Below are 26,549 nucleotides of genomic sequence, written 5' to 3'. Positions count from 1 at the left end.
CTGATCTTCTCAAAACGATAAAATTGCGCACAGAATTAGGTATAAACCGCATGGCTCATTGCAATCATCGAACATAATTGAATTTTGTCTCCGAAAACTCACCGGTTCCAGATTGCCTACGAGGGTTTGCGCTAAATTCAGACCTAATAAAAGTTTAATTAATTTAGGAATTCTTACCGCTACTCGAATATAAACTGGCCTCAACGAAGGGCTCCGATCCAAAGTCCACCGTACTCATCGATGTTTATTCAAATGAAGTCAATTTGAATTTTTTAATTAAATGCTTGGGCCAAGTCTTATACTTTAGCAAAGAAAGGTATCCCATCCCTTAGCTGGCTTTATAAGGGGTTCAGCAGAAAGGAATTTCGGATTATTATCGAAAGTCTGGTTCGGTTTGGTTCACCTTTCGCCTTGGTATAAATGTACATTAACTAAACTACACTCTAATATGCCTTTGAGTATTCTGGGGTGGACAATCCACCCCGCGAGAGGAAAAAAAATGCTTACATTCCTAGATTATACAAACAAATTTCAATTATCGGCCCCAATCCCTGGCAAGAGAGAATGCAGCGGATTCTCATTTGACTTTCAACTTCTTCAGCTTATGCTGCTGGCAGTAGTCTTGATACCATTTTTCATACCAGAGGGCCGCATTAGAGACTGCTTTTTCCTCGCCGTAGATAGGCTCATAATCCAGATAGATAGACGCCCGGATCCGATTGTAGAGCAGAATCGATGACATGTACGAGAGCAGTCCGCACGGGGGAAAGCTCAGTTTAATTTTCACAATCGGATTAAGCGCTTTAATCAGCAGCTCCAGCAGGAACGCCAGGAAGAAGGACAGAAAGAGCGGTATCTGGTACCAGGACGGTCGTAGCTTAAGCGTTTCATTAGCTCGGGATAAGCGCTGACAGAAGCGAGTAGTGTCCTCGATGCCGGAATCGTCCGTAACGAACACCGGGTGACCAGAGATTTCCTTTGGTTTGGTCAATAGGGCGTCCTTGGCGCGAAGATGTGCCCAAGCGACATTGCCGGCGTAGACCAGCTGCTGTTTCCCTCCGGGACCGGCTAGCTTGGGGATTTCTCCATTGAAGCGAAGGGCGACTTTGATGATGGACGGGATGAATCGCTGGTCACCCTCGCCGAATACTACCGGTGGTCGAATGGCAATCGTTTTCAGCATGCCTGTAATTGAAATATACGGCTTTGTAGAGATAATGTCCGGTGGATCGATATATGTATGTACTACAGTTAGCGCGGGTGACTATCATCGGTTGTTCGAATTTTAATTGCGAGGTGGCGAAACCGACTACAGTCAGTGGAGGGTATTAAGTGAGTGAGAAATGCACAGTCAGCTGCTGTATCAAACGTAAGCGAGAGTTAATACGGGGATGTAGATGGCGACGGATATCAGCGCTGATGTAAAAGCTTTGCAGGGAAAATTCACAGTAAGGTACCCCGGGGCAAGTGGGACATAAAAAAACGATAGTTCAAACAAATTGTTCACTAAAATTTTGAAATGTCAATATTTCTCAAATCCAACTACACCATCACATTTTGGCAACACATTTGCTGGTGTGTGCATGAATTTGGTCGAACAATTTCGAAATTGTGAAGACATTAGAAGAAAGTTTTACAATGAGCCATTAGACGCAGTTACCTCGCCAAACGGGGCAAGTGGGACACATCCAGTTTCATGCGTCAATCCACATCAGTGAGTCAACCATTACAATATTAGGATTGATAAATCATAGATATATAAATTTGATTACATTTTTGATGTACATAAGGGATCAATCATAAAATGCGTAACGCTTTAGAAAGAAAACGTGTGTTTAATAGTATGTCACGTCAAACTTAATATTAACTGAAAAATTCTCAATAAAAGTGTAAAAGGAATAAAACTCGTTCAAAATATATCATTTATAAGTTATTAATTAAAAGTAGCACATAAACTTTCAATAATTTACGAAATTGTAATTTGTTCTGTCATTATTTATATGCATGGCAGAAAACCACTTAACGGGGTGGAATTGTTTTGCGTAACTACTAAATTTGTAGAAATAAATAATAAAGTTCAATTAAAACAAATAAGTAATCGTTCTCATGATGCATTTCAAATTTCATCCCAGTCTTTGTTCAATTTTGCAATCGTATTTCAAAAATTTAAAAATGAATAAAAAAAATATATAGAAAAATTACACATTTCTTCTCCCTCTTATGCAATTACGTAAGTTGAGATTGATCTTTTTGATAAAAATCATTTGTTTGAATGTTTTAATGCTACTCTATAAGAAAATGTTCGAAACATATAGGAAAAGTTTTGATTATGGTGCTTGTTTTGATAGGTCCCACTTACCCCAGGTATGAACATATTTTAGGGTAAGTTAGACCATCAAACATATGAAATGAAAACAAAATACCGGTTTATCGTTAGCAGCTTGTAATAATACTTAAAATTGTAGCTTACTGACGGATATTCGATTTATAACACATTTATTTTTTGCGAGCCAATGCAAAACGTGAAACGTGTCACAATTTATCAAGTAAGTTGAAAATGGCGCTGAATTGACAACTGTTACATGAACGACATGGTAATAAAAATAAGAGTATATTTGTACTTAATACATAACTTGTCATTGTATCTTCAACTTTCTAGACGAATATCCCCATGAAAAGCTTTTCCTAAGTGAGCTATGACGGAACGTCCCACTTAACCCCGGATTCTCACTTGCCCCGCGGTACCTTAATATTGTGTCCTTTCAGAGATACAAAATTACGCGACAATTTTGTATCAAAATATGTTACCGTTTTGGGTACTTTACCCTAGGACCCAACTCCGAGCAAAGAAGAAGGAACGAAATAGTTGGAGAGAGAAAATTAGGGTACTAAAACTGTTCGTTTAGATATAAGATTATCATAGTCACTCATTTCTTGTATGCAACATGGGAAGCGGAGATTAAAATTGAATTCCGATTAGAAAGAAAATTTATGACTCACTCCCACCGCCAACTGTTGGTTTGAATGAAGAAAAAAACGATTGTAACGCTCATAACACATGACATACCACATACACAAAAGGATACTGGAATGGGAGGAGTAAGTGGGCATTATTGGATCAAAGGAGGGGAGGAGGGGCAAAGGAGATGGAAAAAGGAGGTGCGAAGGGGGAAGATAGGGTATGCTAAGGGGTCTGCCTTAAGTTGTAAGACCTTTGGCCAGTCTTTTCCACTTAAGTATTCAAGCAGTACAGACGTACGAAAATAGATAGTGAAGTGCAGTTGGACCTTAGTTCACTAGTGATAATATAGACCCTGAAAGGGTTTCAAAAGAAGTGGAAAAGGCGAGACGACGCCAAGTACCACCGAGTCAGGTAACCTAACCTAATAAAGCGGCCTAGCAGAACCCTAAAAGCTCCCTACCCCTACGCCATCCCTATTAGGACCCATTAAAGTTTCGGCCAGGAGTTTCAGTGGGTTCCAAACCCACCATCCATTCCGGAGGTCACATTCCGTGGCTATACACTAGCAAGCACGTGGATACGCTAGTAGGACCCGCGAAGCCCGTCGTTCCATCATCGGCTTGCTAAGCCACGTGGGAACATCCTACCATCAGTGTACCCCACGCCCGGAATAGCAGCACCACGAAGCCCAGCAAACCACCAGCCCAGGAGACCACGACCAATCCCATCATTGTTAGCCCGCTAGATCACCCTATCGCCTCTCCAGTGCCGGCCGGCCCCTATACACACACACCCACACCAGACACACCGTAAGTCAATAAAATTATATTAAAAGAAAAGTGTTAGTTGTTGAACTTTTGATCAGTGCTAAGAGCCGACCCTGAAAGAAGAGTTTGGGAACCCCTGGTGGCTAGGCCTGTAAGGTCTCGTCCCCAGCGAGCGTCTCGGGTTTAACCCTGTGAGAAGATAACAATTGGCGCCCAGCTTAAAGAAAAGCAATACTGATCAGAAGTTCAACGGGAGTGAGATTACTTAGGGAGCATATTTGCAATAGCTAGAAAAATAACCTTTATTTGCTCGGATTGGTGAATAGGTAGGGTATTTGATCTGTGTAGTGCGAGACACACTTTCTGCAGAGATCACTGAGAGAGCTGTGCTTCTACTAGTGCGCGAACGTCGTTTAGAGTAATTAATTTGATAAAAAGCGTACTAAATAGTTGCGCGCGAATCAATTTTAGGTATTTTTTCTAATTTTTTTTTCATTAATGGGTCTTGACTCAACCAATCACAACTAGGTAATTAACAAATTTTGATCAACGTTATCTCTCGATTAATACAAGAACATTTTTCGATTGGCAAGTGTGACTGTAGTGGAAAAGCCTTGCGATGGATTTACAGTCGGCTTACCGACACATGGATGTGTCCCATCTTGCTATAGACGAGGTGGAACACGAACTCTTGATCAGAAATATGTTATTTCATTTTGACGATCACGATAGCGTAAAACGACGAAAATTAAAGGATAGGATGAAAGAGGAGAGAAATATGGGCATAAATTCTACGGCCTTCGCTAGGACGTGGAGAACAGCCCAGGAAGAGATTGAGATTGTGAGATCCCGAATTCAGATTATTCGTGGAATTTTTGAGAATCCCAAAACCGATGCCAGGCAAAAACAAAAATTGAGAACCCGTATTATTCATTACCGTGTGAGAATTAGTCAGCTTGCGAGAGCTACTGATGCTCGCAAGTATCTACAACAGATTAGTGACATCGAAGACCAAATAGACGAGATCATGGCAACTCATTTTGATGCAATGAACTCGGAGAGCGATAAAACCAAAGCAGTTCCATTGGATGAGAAAATAACAGAGGTTTTAGGAGAAGTACGCACCGAGATCGCAACGTTGAACGATACGGTTGCTACTCTCGAAGGTGGGGATGAAGGGGGAGAGTTAGAACAGGCAAGTGGAGGAGAAATGAGCGTCATAAAACAGAAGAAGCATGAAATTGAACTTTCGAAGAAAAGGGCAGATGAAATTCTACTAAAACTGAATGAATACGAACCAGGAAAAGAGAAGGAATTTGAACATTTGATCTCTGCATTTAAGGACTTTGTCGTTCATACGTCTGAGCAGCAGAGGCGAGTAGTGTTTGATCCTTTGCTCGCGTCACTTGCTCCTGCGGGGGCGGGTGATGTGAGCAGGATCAATCGTGTCGCGCGTCGCTCGCGTGGCATGATTTATTAGTGGCGCGGTTCGCGAAGCAGGTTAGTAGTGTTTGATCCTTTGCTCGCGTCACTTGCTCCTGCGGGGGCGGGTGATGTGAGCAGGATCAATCGTGTCACGCGTCGCTCGCGTGGCATGATTTATTAGTGTCGCGGATCGCGAAGCAGGTTAGTAGTGTTTGATCCTTTGCTCGCGTCACTTGCTCCTGCGGGAGCGGGTGATGTGAGCAGGATCAATCGTGTCGCGCGTCGCTCGCGTGGCATGATCTATTAGTGGCGCGGATCGCGAAGCAGGTTAGTAGTGTTTGATCCTTTGCTCGCGTCACTTGCTCCTGCGGGGGCGGGTGATGTGAGCAGGATCAATCGTGTCGCGCGTCGCTCGCGTGGCATGATTTATTAGTGGCGCGGTTCGCGAAGCAGGTTAGTAGTGTTTGATCCTTTGCTCGCGTCACTTGCTCCTGCGGGGGCGGGTGATGTGAGCAGGATCAATCGTGTCGCGCGTCGCTCGCGTGGCATGATTTATTAGTGGCGCGGTTCGCGAAGCAGGTTAGTAGTGTTTGATCCTTTGCTCGCGTCACTTGCTCCTGCGGGGGCGGGTGATGTGAGCAGGATCAATCGTGTCACGCGTCGCTCGCGTGGCATGATCTATTAGTGGCGCGGATCGCGAAGCAGGTTAGTAGTGTTTGATCCTTTGCTCGCGTCACTTGCTCCTGCGGGGGCGGGTGATGTGAGCAGGATCAATCGTGTCGCGCGTCGCTCGCGTGGCATGATTTATTAGTGGCGCGGATCGCGAAGCAGGTTAGTAGTGTTTGATCCTTTGCTCGCGTCACTTGCTCCTGCGAGGGCGGGTGATGTGAGCAGGATCAATCGTGTCGCGCGTCGCTCGCGTGGCATGATCTATTAGTGGCGCGGTTCGCGAAGCAGGTTGGTAGTGTTCGATCCTTAGCTCGCGTCAAATAATTTATCATGGTCTAATCGCTTATCAAAGTGAATCCTGTGACCCAACGATCCTCCCCATTAACAAACATCCCTCCCAGTAACCTTTGTGGAGATGCAGAGGTAAACACGGTCTCCATATAGCAAAGGTTACACACTAACATTCCTTCCTCCAATCCCACCTGACTGCAAGGACGTGGCCGGCGCCGTTATTGACCCTGTATAAATAGAGGCACTGAATTATGCACACTGAAGAAGATTATGGCCTATCCCAGCCGAACTTCTTGTTGATTCTTTGTGCATTTTCACTGACTTCGGTCAATCACGGAATAGCAACCATTGATATGTGTAGTCAGTCTAAGCTAAGCTAAGCTAAGCTAAGCATACGTCTGAGCAGCAGAGGCTCAAGCGAGAGCAAGAAATTTTAATAGAACGGCAAAGATTGGAGGAAATGGCATCTTGTATTAAAAGAAAGAAGAATTTAGAAAAACTCTTGACTGAACTGAATGAGAACCTGAGCCAATCTAAGAATGGTTCCACTATTATGTTGAACACCAGTAACGCATCTCCATCAGACCGTTCATCTACATCAGAAAATGAGAATGGAATGGAACAGGTCGAATTTAAAAGATCAGCGTCTTCTAGTAAATCTGTAAAAGCTGATTCGGGAAAAGGAAATAGAAGAAGTGTAGAGTTTCAGAAAAACGTAGAAAGTTCAATGGAAAGCTCTGGTGAAAATTATGAATGTGTTCGAACTTCTGAAAAGAAAGGAAAAATGAATAAGCTGAGAAAAAGAGATAGCATCAGGTCGATAATGAAGAAGGATAGGAAGAAGACGGTAAGGAGCTCCACTTCGTCTGAGCAAACTTTCTCTACTGATTCCTCGGAGAGCTCAGAATCTTTGAGTTCGAGTTCTAGTAGCTCAACCGAAGAAGAAAGGAAGAAAAACAAGAGGTCGAAAAAGCATAAGAGGGCTAGAAAATCAATAAAAAGGATCCCAGTAGCCGAATGGCGACTTAAATATGATGGTAAGGATGACGGTCGGAAATTGGCTGAATTTTTGAAGGAAGTCAAGATGCGATCTAGATCTGAGGATATTTCAGATCGAGAGCTGTTTAGGTCCGCGCTTCATTTATTCACCGGTCGTGCCAAAGATTGGTATATCGATGGTGTTGACAATGGGGATTTCAGAAATTGGTCAGAGTTGAAGAGGGAGTTGAAAAGGGAATTTTTACCCCCCGATCTTGACTTCCAACTAGAAATTCAGGCTACCAATCGCCGCCAATCCCGAGGTGAAAGATTCTCTGATTATTCCCACGACATGCAGAAAATTTTCCAGTGCATGACCAAACAGTTATCGGAGAGACGAAAATTTGATTTAATCTGGCGCAATATGCGCCACGATTACAAAAATGCTTTGACGGGAGCAGGGATCAGATCCCTAAGCAAATTGAAAAAGTATGGCAGGAAAATTGATGAGAATTTCAGCTTTCTCCAAAAGCAAAACGACACTCGGGCTAGGCCAAACCAGGTTAGCGAGATTACGTCCAACAGAGAGAAAGGCAATAGCGGTAACTCAGGGAATAATACCCGAGTTTTTACGAATAGTAAAAACCAATCAAAACCGAAACTATCTGGAGAGGGGAAGGAGGAACAACCACCCAAGGTAGGAAAAGAGAGTGGTAAGGGGAGAGTAGAGGAGAAAATCCAACCGATGGAAGGGTCTTCTACGGGTACGATGCTGGCTATTGCAGAGCAATACCGTAGACCACCCATTGGCACGTGCTACAATTGCCGAACTCACGGACACCACTATGTCGAATGTCCCGAGCCAAGGCACAAATTTTGTCGTGTTTGTGGTTTTCAGGACGTCTTTACTAGTGCATGTCCAGTTTGTCAAAAAAACACCAAAGGGTCAGCTTGAGGAGGCAAGTTGATTTAGACCTCGAAAACCCTCCCACTCAAAAGCAAATGGCACAAACCTTGACCTCATACGGCTTTGAGCCCATTTCAGCTACCGATTATGACATTGCACACGATTTAAACGAAATTTTCGTTCACATACAGGGAGATGGTAGACCTTTTGCCAAGGTGAATGTTATGGGAGTAGAAATACTCGGCCTTTTGGACAGCGGAGCCCAGCGATCAGTATTGGGGACCGGTGCCGAAAAGCTCATTAGAACATTAAAATTGAAAATTTATTCTACTCCGGCTTCGGTTAGAACGGCGGAGGGGAAGGACGTCCCTGTAAAAGGTCTCGTTCATCTGCCTATCACTTTTCACAACCAGACTCGTATCATTCCCACTCTGGTGGCGCCCGAACTCCGAAGGAGACTCATTTTGGGTTTCGAAGACTTCTGGAGAGCATTTCATATACGACCAACTTTGCTAGGAGAGGAAGGACTGGTTAGAGTTGACGAAGTAGAGAGTACCCCGGGAAACAGTATTGAAGAGTCCACTCACGATCTCACAGATGAGCAAAGAGCTCAGCTCGACGCGGTGAAAACACTCTTTAAAGTAGCAATTGACGGTGAGACCCTCGACGTCACACCCTTGATTACCCATAAAATTGAACTGAGGGAAGAATATCGGAGCTCTCCACCAGTTCGAATCAATCCTTACCCTACCTCTCCGGAGATGCAGCGGAAAATAAACCAAGAAATTGATAAGCTATTATCTCAGAAGGTGATCGAGAAGAGCAACAGTGACTGGTCTCTCAGTACTGTGCCAGTGGTCAAACCTTCTGGCGAGGTAAGATTATGCCTAGATGCCCGTCGTCTGAATGAGCGAACACAAAGGGATGCCTATCCTCTTCCCCACCAAGACCGTATACTGAGTCGGCTAGGAGCAAGTAAATTTATGACCACGATCGATTTAACGAAAGCCTTTCTCCAAATCCCGCTCGATTGCCACTCACGTAAGTATACGGCCTTCTCAGTGGTGGGGAGAGGATTGTTCCAGTTTACCAGACTGCCTTTCGGTCTAGTAAATAGTCCAGCAAGTCTGTCACGACTCATGGACGAGGTATTGGGCTATGGTGAACTGGAACCGAATGTGTTCGTTTACCTCGACGATATCGTCGTGGTAAGCGACACATTCGAGGCACACCTTTGCACTCTTCGTGAAGTAGCCAGGAGGCTACAGGCTGCGAACTTATCCATCAACCTCCAAAAATCCAAATTTTGCGTGACTGAGTTACCCTATTTGGGGTACATATTAACACCTGAGGGAATTCGCCCGAACCCAGACAGGATCGACGCTATACTAAATTATGAACGTCCTAGCTCCATTCGTGCCTTGCGCCGATTTTTGGGCATGGCAAACTATTACAGGCGATTTATTGCCTCTTTTAGTGAGATTAGCGCCCCTCTCACCAATCTGCTCAAAAAGAAACCCAAGTGTCTGATATGGAATGATGAAGCCGAACAGGCGTTTATTCGTTTGAAGGAGAGTTTGATCTCAGCTCCTATTTTGAGCAATCCGAATTTCAGCTTACCTTTCCAAATACAGACCGATGCTAGCGATAATGCGATAGCTGCCGTGCTGTCCCAAGAGCACGATGATGGTGAGAAAGTGATTGCGTATTTTTCGCAAAAACTGACTCCCGCTCAGCAATCATACGCAGCGACCGAGAAAGAGGGCCTGGCGGTACTCTCAGCCATCGAAAAATTTCGACCATATATCGAGGGGATGCATTTCACCGTGTTGACCGATGCGTCCGCACTAACATATATTATGAACGGGAGGTGGAAGACGTCATCCCGTCTGAGTAGGTGGAGCATTGATCCCTTGCAAATCAATGACTTCGATATCAAACACAGGAGAGGCAGGGACAATATCATCCCTGATGCCCTCTCTCGAGCAGTCGAGGTGTTAGAAATCACGGTAAACGACTGGTATCAAGATTTACTCAATAAAGTTAAGGCAAATCCCGAAGAAAACCTAGATTACCGGATCGAATCTGACAAATTATACAAATTTGTACCGACGAAAACCGATGTTTTCGATTATCGGTATGAGTGGAAACTCTGCATACCCGAGGCGCTTCGAAAGGAAATTCTCGAAAAAGAGCACGTATCCGCATTTCACATAGGGTATGAGAAGTTGTTGGACAAGCTGAGACAAAGATATTTCTGGCCCAACATGGCTCAGTCGGCCAAGAAATATGTTCAAAGCTGTCAACAGTGCAAAGAATTCAAACCGGCGAACGTTTCACAGCACCCCGAAATGGGAAAACAGCGTCTCACCACAAAACCTTTTCAGATCCTCTCAATGGACTTTATCCAGTCCTTACCGCGTAGCAAAACTGGAAACACACATTTGCTTGTTCTGATGGACATGTTCTCAAAATGGACGATGTTGTTCCCAGTCAAAAAGATCGCTTCGGAGAAAAGCACTAGGAGCTACAATTTGCGATTTCGGAAAGCAGCTCCTCTCTACGAAGTAGGTCAGAAGGTTTTCCGAAGAAACTTCGCACAATCCTCCGCAGGGGAGGCTTATAATGCCAAATTAGGACCGATGTACATTCCGTGCACAGTTGTGGCCCGTCGTGGAACTAGTTCCTACGAGCTAATGGACAGTACCGGGAAAAATGTAGGAATTTTCTCAGCGGCTGATCTCAGACCAGGGAATGCTGAAGAAAGAGATTCCTAAATGTAGATACTAGATCATAATAAATTGGTAGGTAGTTTGTAGGAATAATTTCTCTAATTTGTTATCCCTAATTGTTCTTCAAGTTACATGTCGTTCTACAATGTTTCAGAGTTCCATAATTACGTTATTTAGTTTGGTTTTGTTTAAATTTTTCGTTTTTAAAAGGAGATAAGTCCTAGAGTATGATGAAGTTCAAGGTCTGTCTAATTGGTGTTCGATTGTCATGTCCAGAGTAGTAGTTATGTTCACAATTATTTGTTTCCCAAGTTTCGTCTTAATTGCAATAGATCTTGCTATCCGACATCATAGTACGCTTAATCGGAGGAAAACTGATCAAGGGAACTTACAACGGTAAAATGGAAAAATTCGATAAGCACAGAAAAATTTTGAACGTTCATTTTTCCTATGATATCAGATTGCGACACTTCAACCATTTTCCATACAACCGCACTAGATCAACACTAATAACATCATGAAACCCACCATCTACTCGGGTTACTTCAGTATCAGTCACAATGCCAATGGAGTTCTTGAGTTCCACTTTATCATGTACAGCTCTAGTCAAATGTGGTAACATTCGGTCAGAATTCTCCCTCTCAATTGAGTTGAGATTAAGGAAGAGGAAGACCGATTAATGAGAGATAAGGGTAGAGACGCTAATAAATGGTATCTTGTCCAAAATTTGACAAGATGATTCTATTTAGTTAACTTAGCTTCGAATTATTTACTCTTACGGATTACGAAGATTGCAAAAGGCAAGCCCAACCCTGGGAGTACAACTGTACAGTGATTTACTGAAATAAATTGAGGAAAATAAGAATATTGCACATGATAAAATAAATTGATAAATCAATTTATTTTTACGGGGAGTGTGAGGTAGTGTTACCGTTTTGGGTACTTTACCCTAGGACCCAACTCCGAGCAAAGAAGAAGGAACGAAATAGTTGGAGAGAGAAAATTAGGGTACTAAAACTGTTCGTTTAGATATAAGATTATCATAGTCACTCATTTCTTGTATGCAACATGGGAAGCGGAGATTAAAATTGAATTCCGATTAGAAAGAAAATTTATGACTCACTCCCACCGCCAACTGTTGGTTTGAATGAAGAAAAAAACGATTGTAACGCTCATAACACATGACATACCACATACACAAAAGGATACTGGAATGGGAGGAGTAAGTGGGCATTATTGGATCAAAGGAGGGGAGGAGGGGCAAAGGAGATGGAAAAAGGAGGTGCGAAGGGGGAAGATAGGGTATGCTAAGGGGTCTGCCTTAAGTTGTAAGACCTTTGGCCAGTCTTTTCCACTTAAGTATTCAAGCAGTACAGACGTACGAAAATAGATAGTGAAGTGCAGTTGGACCTTAGTTCACTAGTGATAATATAGACCCTGAAAGGGTTTCAAAAGAAGTGGAAAAGGCGAGACGACGCCAAGTACCACCGAGTCAGGTAACCTAACCTAATAAAGCGGCCTAGCAGAACCCTAAAAGCTCCCTACCCCTACGCCATCCCTATTAGGACCCATTAAAGTTTCGGCTAGGAGTTTCAGTGGGTTCCAAACCCACCATCCATTCCGGAGGTCACATTCCGTGGCTATACACTAGCAAGCACGTGGATACGCTAGTAGGACCCGCGAAGCCCGTCGTTCCATCATCGGCTTGCTAAGCCACGTGGGAACATCCTACCATCAGTGTACCCCACGCCTGGAATAGCAGCACCACGAAGCCCAGCAAACCACCAGCCCAGGAGACCACGACCAATCCCATCATTGTTAGCCCGCTAGATCACCCTATCGCCTCTCCAGTGCCGGCCGGCCCCTATACACACACACCCACACCAGACACACCGTAAGTCAATAAAATTATATTAAAAGAAAAGTGTTAGTTGTTGAACTTTTGATCAGTGCTAAGAGCCGACCCTGAAAGAAGAGTTTGGGAACCCCTGGTGGCTAGGCCTGTAAGGTCTCGTCCCCAGCGAGCGTCTCGGGTTTAACCCTGTGAGAAGATAACAAATAGGTAGGATATTTTAGGACACAAAAAGCTGTAATCATTACACACCGACTTAGTCGTAATCTTGCGTAGTGGCATTAGTGTTATTGATTAATAAAGCATGTTCTGTAGCAGTACTCCGAAAAGCGGTAAACGCGCAGATGTTCAGCAAGACCAAGCTGAAGGTCGTGGCTTCGAAACCCACCGAGGATCTTTTTGTAGTGGACATTTGCTCAACTTCCTAGGGCATAGAGTGTCTTCGCACTTGCCACGCGATATACACAAGCAACAATGGTCAATTGGCAAAGAAAACTCTATGTTAATAACTGTGGAAGTGCTCACAAGAACATGGGTAGAAATCAGTATCCCAAAACCATGATTATGCACCCTGATGATTCTTTATTTCAGTGTGTTTTCATCTTATGAAAATACACCATGATTTGGACTATTATGATATCTTGAGTCAGATTGCCGTTACGCAACACAAGCGTTATATTTTTGAAAATTATGTTTTTGCGCATCCATTTATGATCTATTTATAGTTCTGTTAGTCAACTCTATAAAATGAAATCAAAAATAACTGATTTAGAGCCACGTTCTTTAACACAATACAATAGCTTTTAAACCATGTTTTGGAATTCAGATTTTTATCCGTGAAAGCTGAGAAGCGGGCTCTGTCCCAGTTGGTGTGTTACGCCAGAAAGTAAATGAATCTCGGAATTCAAAAATGGACGTCCAATGGCTGACTTGTGTCCCGTGTTTCGAGGCTCTAAACTAAAGAAATAGTAAACCAATGAACTCGGTCTTCTTATTTAAGCTTCCTGGTAGTTATTTCACAAAGTCATAATTAAAACTGTAATGATCTTATCCACTGGTGTACTAAACTTACTCGGTCGAAGAATTTTGACATTAAAGCGGGTCCAGATCACGTGGGGATCATACGGGAGCGTGCCCCGCTCAAGTATCACAATTCTCAGACCGAGTGAATTTAGTACACCGGTGGGTTAGACCATGTTGTGTACTGCTTTTTCGTGAGATTTGTGCCTTTGGAGTTTTAGTACAAGATCAATCTTGAATTCCAAGTTAGGTAGTGCTTCGAGAAGCCCAAGCAGGACAGTTCGGTTTTGCGTCGTCCGATTGATTTAGCTGACGGATTCGCGCGTTTTCGTTGCCGGAGAATTTTTTCCCCCTGTTTTGGAGCGTCTTGCTGGGTAGTGCTTTGTGAAGCCCAAGCAGGACAGTTCGGTTTTGCGTCGTCCGATTGATTTAGCTGACGGATTCGCGCGTTTTCGTTGCCGGAGAATTTTTTTCCCCCTGTTTTGGAGCGTCTTGCTGGGTAGTGCTTTGTGAAGCCCAAGCAGGACAGTTCGGTTTTGCGTCGTCCGATTGATTTAGCTGACGGATTCGCGCGTTTTCGTTGCCGGAGAATTTTTTCCCCCTGTTTTGGAGCGTCTTGCTGGGTAGTGCTTCGAGAAGCCCAAGCAGGACAGTTCGGTTTTGCGTCGTCCGATTGATTTAGCTGACGGATTCGCGCGTTTTCGTTGCCGGAGAATTTTTTCCCCCTGTTTTGGAGCGTCTTGCTGGGTAGTGCTTCGAGAAGCCCAAGCAGGACAGTTCGGTTTTGCGTCGTCCGATTGATTTAGCTGACGGATTCGCGCGTTTTCGTTGCCGGAGAATTTTTTTTCCCCCTGTTTTGGAGCGTCTTGCTGGGTAGTGCTTTGTGAAGCCCAAGCAGGACAGTTCGGTTTTGCGTCGTCCGATTGATTTAGCTGACGGATTCGCGCGTTTTCGTTGCCGGAGAATTTTTTCCCCCTGTTTTGGAGCGTCTTGCTGGGTAGTGCTTCGAGAAGCCCAAGCAGGACAGTTCGGTTTTGCGTCGTCCGATTGATTTAGCTGACGGATTCGCGCGTTTTCGTTGCCGGAGAATTTTTTCCCCCTGTTTTGGAGCGTCTTGCTGGGTAGTGCTTCGAGAAGCCCAAGCAGGACAGTTCGGTTTTGCGTCGTCCGATTGATTTAGCTGACGGATTCGCGCGTTTTCGTTGCCGGAGAATTTTTTCCCCTGTTTTGGAGCGTCTTGCTGGGTAGTGCTTCGAGAAGCCCAAGCAGGACAGTTCGGTTTTGCGTCGTCCGATTGATTTAGCTGACGGATTCGCGCGTTTTCGTTGCCGGAGAATTTTTTCCCCCTGTTTTGGAGCGTCTTGCTGGGTAGTGCTTCGAGAAGCCCAAGCAGGACAGTTCGGTTTTGCGTCGTCCGATTGATTTAGCTGACGGATTCGCGCGTTTTCGTTGCCGGAGAATTTTTTTTCCCCCTGTTTTGGAGCGTCTTGCTGGGTAGTGCTTTGTGAAGCCCAAGCAGGACAGTTCGGTTTTGCGTCGTCCGATTGATTTAGCTGACGGATTCGCGCGTTTTCGTTGCCGGAGAATTTTTTCCCCCTGTTTTGGAGCGTCTTGCTGGGTAGTGCTTCGAGAAGCCCAAGCAGGACAGTTCGGTTTTGCGTCGTCCGATTGATTTAGCTGACGGATTCGCGCGTTTTCGTTGCCGGAGAATTTTTTCCCCCTGTTTTGGAGCGTCTTGCTGGGTAGTGCTTCGAGAAGCCCAAGCAGGACAGTTCGGTTTTGCGTCGTCCGATTGATTTAGCTGACGGATTCGCGCGTTTTCGTTGCCGGAGAATTTTTTTCCCCCTGTTTTGGAGCGTCTTGCTGGGTAGTGCTTTGTGAAGCCCAAGCAGGACAGTTCGGTTTTGCGTCGTCCGATTGATTTAGCTGACGGATTCGCGCGTTTTCGTTGCCGGAGAATTTTTTCCCCCTGTTTTGGAGCGTCTTGCTGGGTAGTGCTTCGAGAAGCCCAAGCAGGACAGTTCGGTTTTGCGTCGTCCGATTGATTTAGCTGACGGATTCGCGCGTTTTCGTTGCCGGAGAATTTTTTCCCCCTGTTTTGGAGCGTCTTGCTGGGTAGTGCTTCGAGAAGCCCAAGCAGGACAGTTCGGTTTTGCGTCGTCCGATTGATTTAGCTGACGGATTCGCGCGTTTTCGTTGCCGGAGAATTTTTTTCCCCTGTTTTGGAGCGTCTTGCTGGGTAGTGCTTTGTGAAGCCCAAGCAGGACAGTTCGGTTTTGCGTCGTCCGATTGATTTAGCTGACGGATTCGCGCGTTTTCGTTGCCGGAGAATTTTTTTCCCCCTGTTTTGGAGCGTCTTGCTGGGTAGTGCTTTGTGAAGCCCAAGCAGGACAGTTCGGTTTTGCGTCGTCCGATTGATTTAGCTGACGGATTCGCGCGTTTTCGTTGCCGGAGAATTTTTTTCCCCCTGTTTTGGAGCGTCTTGCTGGGTAGTGCTTTATGAAGCCCAAGCAGGACAGTTCGGTTTTGCGTCGTCCGATTGATTTAGCTGACGGATTCGCGCGTTTTCGTTGCCGGAGAATTTTTTTCCCCCTGTTTTGGAGCGTCTTGCTGGGTAGTGCTTTGTGAAGCCCAAGCAGGACAGTTCGGTTTTGCGTCGTCCGATTGATTTAGCTGACGGATTCGCGCGTTTTCGTTGCCGGAGAATTTTTTTCCCCCTGTTTTGGAGCGTCTTGCTGGGTAGTGCTTTGTGAAGCCCAAGCAGGACAGTTCGGTTTTGCGTCGTCCGATTGATTTAGCTGACGGATTCGCGCGTTTTCGTTGCCGGAGAATTTTTTCCCCCTGTTTTGGAGCGTCTTGCTGGGTAGTGCTTCGAGAAGCCCAAGCAGGACGGTTCGGTTTTGCGTCGTCCGATAGAGTTTGTTGACGGTTTCGCGCGTGTTTTCGTCGCCGGAGATTTTTTTTTTTTCCCTTTGTTTTGGAGCGTCTTGCTGGGTACGTATTTGGGAAGGCCCAAGCAAGACGGTTTATTTTCGGGACGCCAAGAAGTTTTGCTGTCAGTGTCAGTTTTGTGTTCAGTCGAGAATGGATGGCCAACTGGTGAGTTCGTTTCATGCTTATGATAACACATATTTTCTTGAAAGCGTAACTTTTATGTAATATTAAAACAAACTTTGTATGGTTTGTCACTATAGGTGTCGGCATTATGCTTTTTTCTTATACAATTTGAATATACATATATTTTTCTCTTTTTGACATTATTAAAAATTATCCTTTGAATTGTTCGACATTGTGAATGTTGACGTATTTTCTAAAACTTCTACCATATCGAGACAAAATGCACAGTAATACTCATATGTAATTTTCAAACAAACTATGTATGGTTCGTCACTACAAGTGTCGGCATTATTCCTGTTTCATATAAGTTAAAATATATACATGTAATTTTCAGTTTTCGTCATTAATAAAAACGTCTTTTGAATTGTTCGACATTATAGATGTTGACGTAATTTTTCCAAAAACTTCTCGAGACAAAAATACAAAACTAGCTTTAAATACAAGTCGTATATTTCCCCCTTGTCCATGGATCGCATCACCGACCAGAGGTGACTCCCAGATCTTTTCCTTCCTCACTAATAAACACCCTTCCCGTGGTGATTGTGGAGATGCAGAGGTATTCTCGGTCTCTAGAAGCAACAATCATTACACCCTAACATTCCTTCCCCATCCCAACTGACTGTAAGGACTTGGCCGGCGCCGTTATTGATCAATAATATTAGATCTGCTAAAATTGCACTTCGAGAGTAAGCGGAAACTCCCATCCCTTATTCATTTGGATCGTAGTGCAATTCTTACCAGTTCCGATCAATCACGGAGTAGCAACCATTGACATGTACAGTCAGTTTATGCTATGCTATGCTATGCTATGCAAAACACCCCTTTCTTTTTACCTTTATTTTTGTAATAAAAAAAACTTTGAATGGTTGGACACTACAAGTGTAGACTTCCGAAAGGTTCACTTTATTCAACAAACTTTGGATGGTTCGTCACTGTAAGTGTCGGCATAAGAATAGGAGTGTTAGGAATGTTTCATTTAGGTATTTGTTCAACAAACTTTGAATGGTTCGTCACCCCAAGTGTCGGCATAATCATGTTTATATCTCACAAATAATTATTTATCATGGTCTAATTGCTTATCAAAGTGAATCCTGTGACCCAACGATCCTCCCCATTAACAAACATCCCTCCCAGTAACCTTTGTGGAGATGCAGAGGCAAACACGGTCTCCAAATAGCAAAGGTTACACACTAACATTCCTTCCCTCAATCCCACCTGACTGCAAGGACGTGGCCGGCGCCGTTATTGACCCTGTATAAATAGAGGCACTGAATTATGCACACTGAAGAAGATTATGGCCAATCCCAGTCAAACTTCTAGTTGATTCTTTGTGCATTTTCACTGACTTCGGTCAATCACGGAATAGCAACCATTGATATGTGTAGTCAGTCTAAGCTAAGCTAAGCTAAGCTAAGATCAATCTTGAATTCCAAGTTATTTCACCTTAAAGAAAACATATAATTCTCATTACGGCAAGTGCCCATTATGCAAAACGTCTTTAACGGGTGTTCAAAGCATGGCACAATTCGCTCTGTTCAAGAACCTTATTTTCCTAAGAAATCTATAAAAATCCATATCGAGGAAGTAATCGCTAAGAAGCAATCATATTTGGGTGTTTCCTTAGATAATGGAAATGGTTCTGATGCCACATTGGAAGCTGCACGAAATCATGGATTACCCAAGTAACCAGTAAGCACGATAATGCGGCACGGTAACAGCATTATATGCGCATATAGGGTAATCATTTGATGCATGTCAGTTTTATATACGCATATAATGCTATTATAATGCCAGAAAAGGCGAAATAGCGTGCCATTATAGTGCCAAGATATAACCGTGCTTCTCTGCACCACTTGTTTTCGCCAGGTTTTTAGGGCGAATATTTTGTGCTTTCGCGTACGCAGCCAGAGAGCTTTCGCGTATACGGCCAAGCAACTGGTACACGAGGTAAATAAATGAATGAATGAAAACGGAATCCTCTAAATGTAATAAAATGATACAGATAGTACTTCTCCGTATCAGACATATTCGTTTTGGTAGTTTTCACCCTTTTGAAGACTTGCAATTGCCACATTTTGATCCTCGTTTTATGATGATGAAATTCCTGATTTTGCGTCTCGAACCTGCGACACCCGTATTGTTGAGTTGTTGTCCTGCTCCTTTGCTCCTACGGCCACATAAGATGAATAGTATTGGAAAGAAAAGTGACCAATTTAAACCATCACTTTTCCCCGTCATAATACCTGCAATTGTAGTAGTGAGAAGATTTATGTTTGACTCCCTCTTACCACTATATGCAAACACAAAGCACGTGGTATATCTGTCAAAACACTGGATGGCATTTAAACATGCCCTGTATTCGAATATAAAGCCAATATAGTGCTTATTTAATGCCTGTATGCATCAGGCTTAGAAGCATTAATGATGCTGTAATAGGGTTAAATTCCAAGCTTCAATTGGAAACATACATTGAATTTACAGATGCTGTCTAAGCTTTGGTACAACTTTAGATTCAGAAACGAAGTGTTTTTAACTATTGCTCCACCAATATTGACGTATGGAAGTCTTGTGTGGTAACAATATTGCGAAGAAACAAAAAATACAATAAAAATTAGGGCATCTTCAATGGATATACTTGATGGCGATGACAGAATCGTTTTCAAAAAAGTCTGTTGCCAATATATCCTTTCTCGAAGTATTGATCTATAGATTCTTTATGAAATACGTTCAGGTATTCTTTTTATACTGGTCTTCAGATTTTCAATAGTTTCCCAATTTCTTCTAGAAATATTTTTTAAGGAATTATTTGAAAAATTCTGCGGGATTTAAGAAAAAAAAACAAATTATTTCACAAATAATTTCCACAGGAATCCTATAACAAACACTTTTAAATAAAATAAATTCATCGACAAATGGTCGGCGTTGAGTCAGAGTGGGCCATGTGCCATTTTTTATATATTGAGAAAAAGTCTAACACTTTGTACTTATTTAGCTTGTTAAGATTTTGATTCTATATTTCTACACGTCTTTGTGTTAATTTCAAACAATATAATGTTAAGTGATAATAGTGAAAAAAATAACCTAAACCTAAACCTCCAATAGAACGATTTTTTGGTGAACTATGTGTACTTGGTCCACTCTGACTGAACTGAAGACTACCGTTTGGTGAATTGTTTAAGTCTGACTGAACAATTTCTAGGAAAATAACAAAAATAATGCTTCCATGGTCAAACTGGGTACATATCTCTAAGATAAACAGATTGTCAACATTTTCCAACATCAGAATCGTATTTTCTTCAATAATCCATATCGTGGATTAGTGGCATTACGATAGCTTGAAAATTAAAATTTTCTAGGGTCAGGGCATTGAGGACCACAAATATTCAAATATGTGTTCAATCAGAGTGGACCAAGTGAAATTCTTGAGTACTGGCCAAAATATAATGGCCAAATAAAAGGATTCCAGGACATTTCATACAGGTACCATAGAGCTACCAAAAACTTCTATTGGACTCTGAAATCAACTCAAAAAATGCATTAATCTATCAGTTTGCTTTTTGAAACTTGGTTCATTCTGTCTGCACATAAATTGTTGCAATTTGTGACCACCAATCCGAATATGGTAAATGGTCAAAAATCAAAATCAAATCAAATTAAGAAATTTATAAAAAAATATATTGACGGATAAGAAGAAGAATCATTCGATGTCAAAAAATCTGACAAATCACTTGAAATGTCTTACATTTCCTAGCATACCGCTGATCATTTTCGCTGTTATGGTAATAAGCACTTTGTCCACTCTGACTTCATACTCTTATCGATTTTTATTGAATATCCAAAGTAAATTTGTTTCATTTCTCTCGAAGTTTACAACATTCATCAAATCTTATCAAAGTGAAATAAAGGTAAGGTAATTTTGCATCTAATGAAAGAATACTACACTTTTCTCAAGTTTGGTACTTGGTCCCCTCTAACTTAATACCGACCATTTGTTAATTATGTTCAGTTTATTAATAATACAAGTAATCAAATCGACACAAATGAGCTTGAATCATGATTTGTAAAGTAGTATAATAGATATTTTAAATACAAATTTGAGAAAAATTTACACGTTTTCTCGGTGAGAATCGAACTCACGACCCCCTGTTCACTAGATAGGGCGCGTTACCCCTACAACCTTTAAGATAATGGAAACAAATCCATGCACAAATCAAGTTCGCGGAAACGCATTGACAAGGGAAAAAATCACAAATCGGTTCACTAACACAAACAGTAACAGTCTTTATAAGTGTTCTAGGGTCAAATTGACTCCAGAACACAAAAAAAAGGTTAAGTGTTCTATACTTCATTTTTTGTTTGTTTGTTTTTGGATAAGATTATGATAGATGCTCATAAAACTGTAAAATATGTCTTTGACGTTATGCGACATTAGCGTAACTTCAACTCAAATCTAATCTTAAAGGGGCTTGACCTATTCGATCAAGAAAATTCCCTATGCAAGTAGCATATGTATTTAACATTAGAATGTGGCGTAACACAGCTATGCTCCTCAATCACTCAATCATACCACTCACACTCCCAATCATTCCACTCATTCGCACAATATGTAATTACTGCATAGATCATCGACGCCATCGCAGCCGAAGAATCGACGATGGATTTGTTGGTTCCACTATCGTCATGGCGCCTAGGCTAAGATATGTGAAAAACAAAAAGCCGATAACCCAAATGTTGCCTGCATTTTTTATGATGCAAAAATCCCTGTGCTGCCCATAACTGCATATTTGTAACATTCGACAAAAGTAAGGCATTGAGTGAATGGGATACCAAGTTTTCATTTTACTGCAGTATGGGAGGAAACTGAAATTTCAAAAAATCATTGAGAATTCAAAAGAGCTTATTTGAGGCTGAAATTTTGTACAACTCATTTCGCATATTGGGTGAATAGTCAGAAAATAATTCTGATAGAAATTTCGTTGCTACTACATTATGAGGCTCATGTATAATCTCAATGTGACTGTTATGCGGTTACATTTGCCAATGTGACAAAACAACTTTTTTTTTTCAAATTTTCTCACAGATTTTAGTAAGTTGATCGAAAGTATATATCATTTGATGACTCTCCATGGTATTAACTCCAATTTGTCAAAAATGTCGAATGTGACTGTTATGCAGTTATGGGCAGTGGGCCAAGAAAAAATAAATAAAGTGCATGCGATCCTCTGATTGCACGGAAAAGCCCAAACCCCTGTTTGAATCATTTTGCCCTGCAGAACCTAGCTTTGATCTGAACCACCCCTCGTACATACGCCGCATCCACGTTCACGACCAAAAATCGACCCAGTCCTTCCTCGTCGTCACCGGTGCGGACATTTTCGTGATTCCTGTGAAGTCGCTAATAATAGGTGCAGATTTTCTCAAGCACTATGATTTGCTTGTGGATCTGCGAAACGGCAAACTAATGGATTACACCACGCGCTTGGAAATCAACACCTTCAAAGCAGATTCTGAATCAATTCCCATCTCATCTTTCAACGTGAACAATCCTTTTGCCGCAACATTGAAGAAATTTCAAGATATAACTGTGTTGAACATGCGTCATCAACCAACACAAACGAAAACTCTCCACCACATCATCACTACAGGCCCGCCAGTGTTTTGCCTTTCCCGAAGACTTCCGATGGACAGATTGAACGAAACCAAAGCCGAATTAAAAATCCTGATGGAACAAGGGATTTGCCAGCCCTCCAAAAGCTGCTGGGCCAGCCCATTATACCTGGTGCGAAAAAGCAACGGGAAGTGGAGACCCTGCGGAAATTATCGGGCACTGCACGGTAAGAAGATTTTTTCGTGTATCAACCTGCAACGCGCCCACCATCAGATCCCTGTCGCGTTGGCGGACATCCCCAAAACAGCGATAACCACCCCATTTGGCCTTTTTGAATTTAAGTTCATGATTTTCGGCATGAGGAATGCCGGTTAAACCTTGCAGAGACACCTTCACGAGATCCTAAGCGATCTTGACTTTGTCTTCCCATATGTGGACGACTTCATTATTGCCTCGAAGGACGAAGAAGAACACAAACAGCACCTTAGCAGAGTTTTCCAACGGTTACGTGAAAACGGCCTGGTAATCAATCCCTTCAGCCAGATAAGATTGCCGAGCGTGGAGTTTGTGGGCCACCTGATAACCGCCGACGGCATACAACCAACCCTGAAGAAAGTCGAAGCAGTGTTAAATTTTTCTCGTCCAAGCACTGCCAAACAGATGAAAGGTTTCCTTGGCACCATCAACTTCTATGGACCAATGGACCTATGCACGGGTTCAATATTTGACGTTTTAGCGGTGCCGTGTTATTTATGTGACTATGGACCGATGCACGAGTTCACTATCTGACATTTGAGCGGTGCCGTGTTATTTATGTGACCATGGCAACAAGTGAATTCGGCACCGCTCAAACGTCAAATTCGTGAACTCGTGCACTGGTCCATGGCTCAATGCACGAGTTCACTAATTTGACGTTTGAGCGGTAGATGAAAAGTAGATGAAAAAACCAAATTTAGTACTATGGACCGATGCACGAGTTCACTAATTTGACGTTTGAGCGGTGCCGAATTCACTGGTCTCCATGGTCACATAAATAACACGACACCGCTAAAACGTCAAATAATGAACTCGTGCATTAGTCCATGGACCGATGCGACGTTTTAGCGGATCCGTGTTATTAAGGTAACCATGGAAAGTTGTGAATTCGGCACCGCTCAAACGTCAAATTAATGAACTCGTGCATCGGTCCATACCATTTAATTCCACTAGAGTTTGTATAGTGAATTAGTGAACTCGTGCACCGGTCCCTACAGGCGATTCATCCAGCATGCCGCAGAGCACCAGCGAATCCTGCAAAATATGATCCATGGGAATGTGAAAAACGACCGAACACCGTTAGAATGGGACGAATCCACCAAGCAAGGCTTCGAACAATGCAAAAACGATCTTGCATATGGCACATTCATCTTTCGAAGCAACACTAGCTCTCGAAGTGGATGCCTCTGGAACTGCAATAGGCGTCTTTCTCCAACAACTCGATGAAAGCGGCCTACAACCACTGGCATGTTTCTCAGGCAAACTAAGTGATGCTAAACAAAAAGCAAGTACACCCGATTCTGTTTTTGCACGGGGGATGCGTACCGTGCAAAAAAAGTTTTCAGTTCAAAATTTCAAAAACCGTGCAAAAAAAGTAACACCAATTCTCGACGTTTCATGCAAAAATAAGGTTTTGGTAAAAAAATTTGTATGGAAACTTTTTTTGCACGGCCGTGTAAAAAAAATCCGTGCAAAAACAGAATCGGGTGTACGTACGACCGCAAACTTTTGGCTATGGACCGATGCATGGGTTCACTTGTTGACGGTTTAGTGGTGCCGTGTTATTTATGTGACCATGGCGACGCATGAATTCGGCACGATAGTTCCATCAACTAATACAGAAATTTAGCTTTTGTATTCATTTTAGTGATAGTGATTAGTGGTGAAAAATGAAAAACGTGTGAAATAGTTGATGTGTTGTAACCAACGATGAGTTCCGGCCCATGTGATTCGGATGACGGGATTCCGCATCTGCGAAAACAATTTTGCAGATGTTGCAGGCAATTTGGTGAGTTTGTTCCGTTTTACCATGGGAAAAGTTCCGCAGATCGTTCTTTCTTGTTTTTCGATTACGGAATGCTTTTAAATGGTCGAAATTCATTTTTATCCGATTTAAACGCGTTTCAGCTGGACGTTTGAGAAACTTCAGTGGTTTGCAATGTCATTCGATTATGTTGCTTGCTCTTACGGGAGGGCGAGAGCCGGAATCGCGATCAATCGTGTTCTTTTTTTTTTTTTGCGTTGTACGGTTACGAAAAAGCATGTAATGTTTATCATTTTATTCTGTTGCTTGTCCTTACGGGGACGGGAGACGGATTCAATGATCAATCAGTCGTGTGTCGCAAAATTGGCTATGCGTAGTGGCATTTTTTTTTCTTTTCTCGGTTTATGCGTCGTGGACAGCCTCTCGTTTCGTGTAGTTCAGACAGCATTTTTCTTTTCTTTTTTTTTTGTAAGCATTAAACCGATGACCTTGGAGGGATCGGTTCTGCTTTATCTAAGCAGAATGTCACTTCCGTCGAACGCGCGACCATTCCCTTTTTTCACGGGAAACAATGTTGTTCATACTATAAATAAAGCATTGCTCCTTTCTTTTGCATGCCGGCATTCAAAAGATTAAATTTAAAACAATTAAACATCAAATGCTCTGTGTCTATCGCCAGCTTCTCAGGCGAATCCTGACGAAATACCTTTCCCAACCCCCAACTCCGTAGCACTTATGAGGGCGTCGCTGAGTCGGTGGCCTCTCATTAAGTAAGTGCTACATCAACATTTCCTCTCCCTTCCCAAGTTACGGTAAAGATGGGCGTGGCCGGGAATAGCGATATTCATGGTTTTGGTATTCTTGTTAAGGATTGGAACAAGGTTCACTCCCTAGCCCTGCTCCTGAAAGCAATCTAGATAAGATTATCAAAATAAAAAAACATGAATGTTGCTAGTATCCAATCTACGAAGTATACCGTAACTACGCTAACGCTAACGCTAACGCTATGGCGACGCATGAATTCGGCACCGCTCAAACGTCAAATGAGTGAACTCGTGCATTGTCCATGTAATCGGTTCTAGCGACAAATAACACGGTATTTGAATCGTCCAAGAGGGCCGTCGCTCTTGCAGCAACATGATTTCAACACCTCACTACGCGCGCGTATCATAGACATATGGACAAGGATGGAAAAAAATCTACTCAAGCGACTAACAACACACACTTAATTGTAGTATTTCATTTCGGTAAACTTAAACGACGAATTCAGTCGGTAAACCATATTTTTACTGAAATCTCGTTCATATTTGACAGATGAGCGACATTGACGCATGTAAATTGACGAAAATCGGTAGTTTACATAAATTACTGAGACTCGGTAATCTGTTTTGTCACAAAAATCTGCAAACATATTTTTTACTGAATTTCGGCAAAACGCATCTGTCAAAACCGAAAAAAAAACAGAGCTGTAGTTATCAACATGTGCTCGGATTGTATTGAAAAGTTCTTCGGAAGAGCGCCTACATGTAAGTGATTACATAATTTATTGTAGTATGGCATATAATTTTGCCTTTAAATTAATCAGCAATAATGAAAGCCGTTTTTTACATTTTTAGGAATATTCCCTGGATCTTCTACTCTTCACAATGAAAGTGCGCAGCGAAAGTGATCGTGGAAAAGCCCAACATTCCTCATATTAAGTAAAAAGTGAGATGTTTACAATGGCGGCGGTATATACTTTTTAACGCAATAAAACATTTAGTTTCAATAAATTTGTCTTTATTATTGAAACTTATGTGTTGCTTTTTCTTCTTGTTCTTCTTCCAATCGAAAAATAATCATTTGCCGAATTTTAGTAAAAGTGTGCCGAGATTTGCGACAATGGACTACCGATCTCTTCGTCGAATTTTGACAGCTGGGTTGATTTAACATTTTACAGCACAATCGGCACTTTGAACTTTTACCGAGATTTTCGCCGAAATCTCAGCTGTTGGGTTCTCGGCGATTATTTTTACCGGCCTCGGCGAAACAAATTAAGTGTGTACACACTTAATCGTAGGATTTCATTTCGGTAAACCTATATGACGAATTCGGTCGGTAAAACATATTTTTACTGAAATCTCGTTCAATTTTGACAGATGAACGATATTGATAGATGCAAATTGACGATAATTAGGGTTACCATATTTGCTCCCACCGGA

General features: G+C 42.5%; 1 protein-coding gene across 1 annotated transcript in view; it reads right to left on the bottom strand.

The window, feature by feature from the left end:
• Positions 1–392: 392 nt before the first annotated feature.
• Positions 393–26,549, bottom strand: part of LOC5566270 (3 beta-hydroxysteroid dehydrogenase/Delta 5-->4-isomerase) — an 80,246-nt gene continuing 54,089 nt past the window's right edge. Inside the window, exon 4 of the mRNA XM_001650614.2 lies at positions 393–1,185. Within this exon, the coding sequence (XP_001650664.1) occupies positions 578–1,185 (608 nt within the window). The 3' untranslated portion in view covers positions 393–577. The remainder of the gene's footprint in view (positions 1,186–26,549) is intronic.

Source organism: Aedes aegypti, chromosome 2 (assembly GCF_002204515.2).
Source record: "Aedes aegypti strain LVP_AGWG chromosome 2, AaegL5.0 Primary Assembly, whole genome shotgun sequence".
NCBI classification, from domain to species: Eukaryota; Metazoa; Arthropoda; class Insecta; order Diptera; family Culicidae; genus Aedes; species Aedes aegypti.
This window is presented reverse-complemented; position numbering and strand designations above follow the sequence as displayed.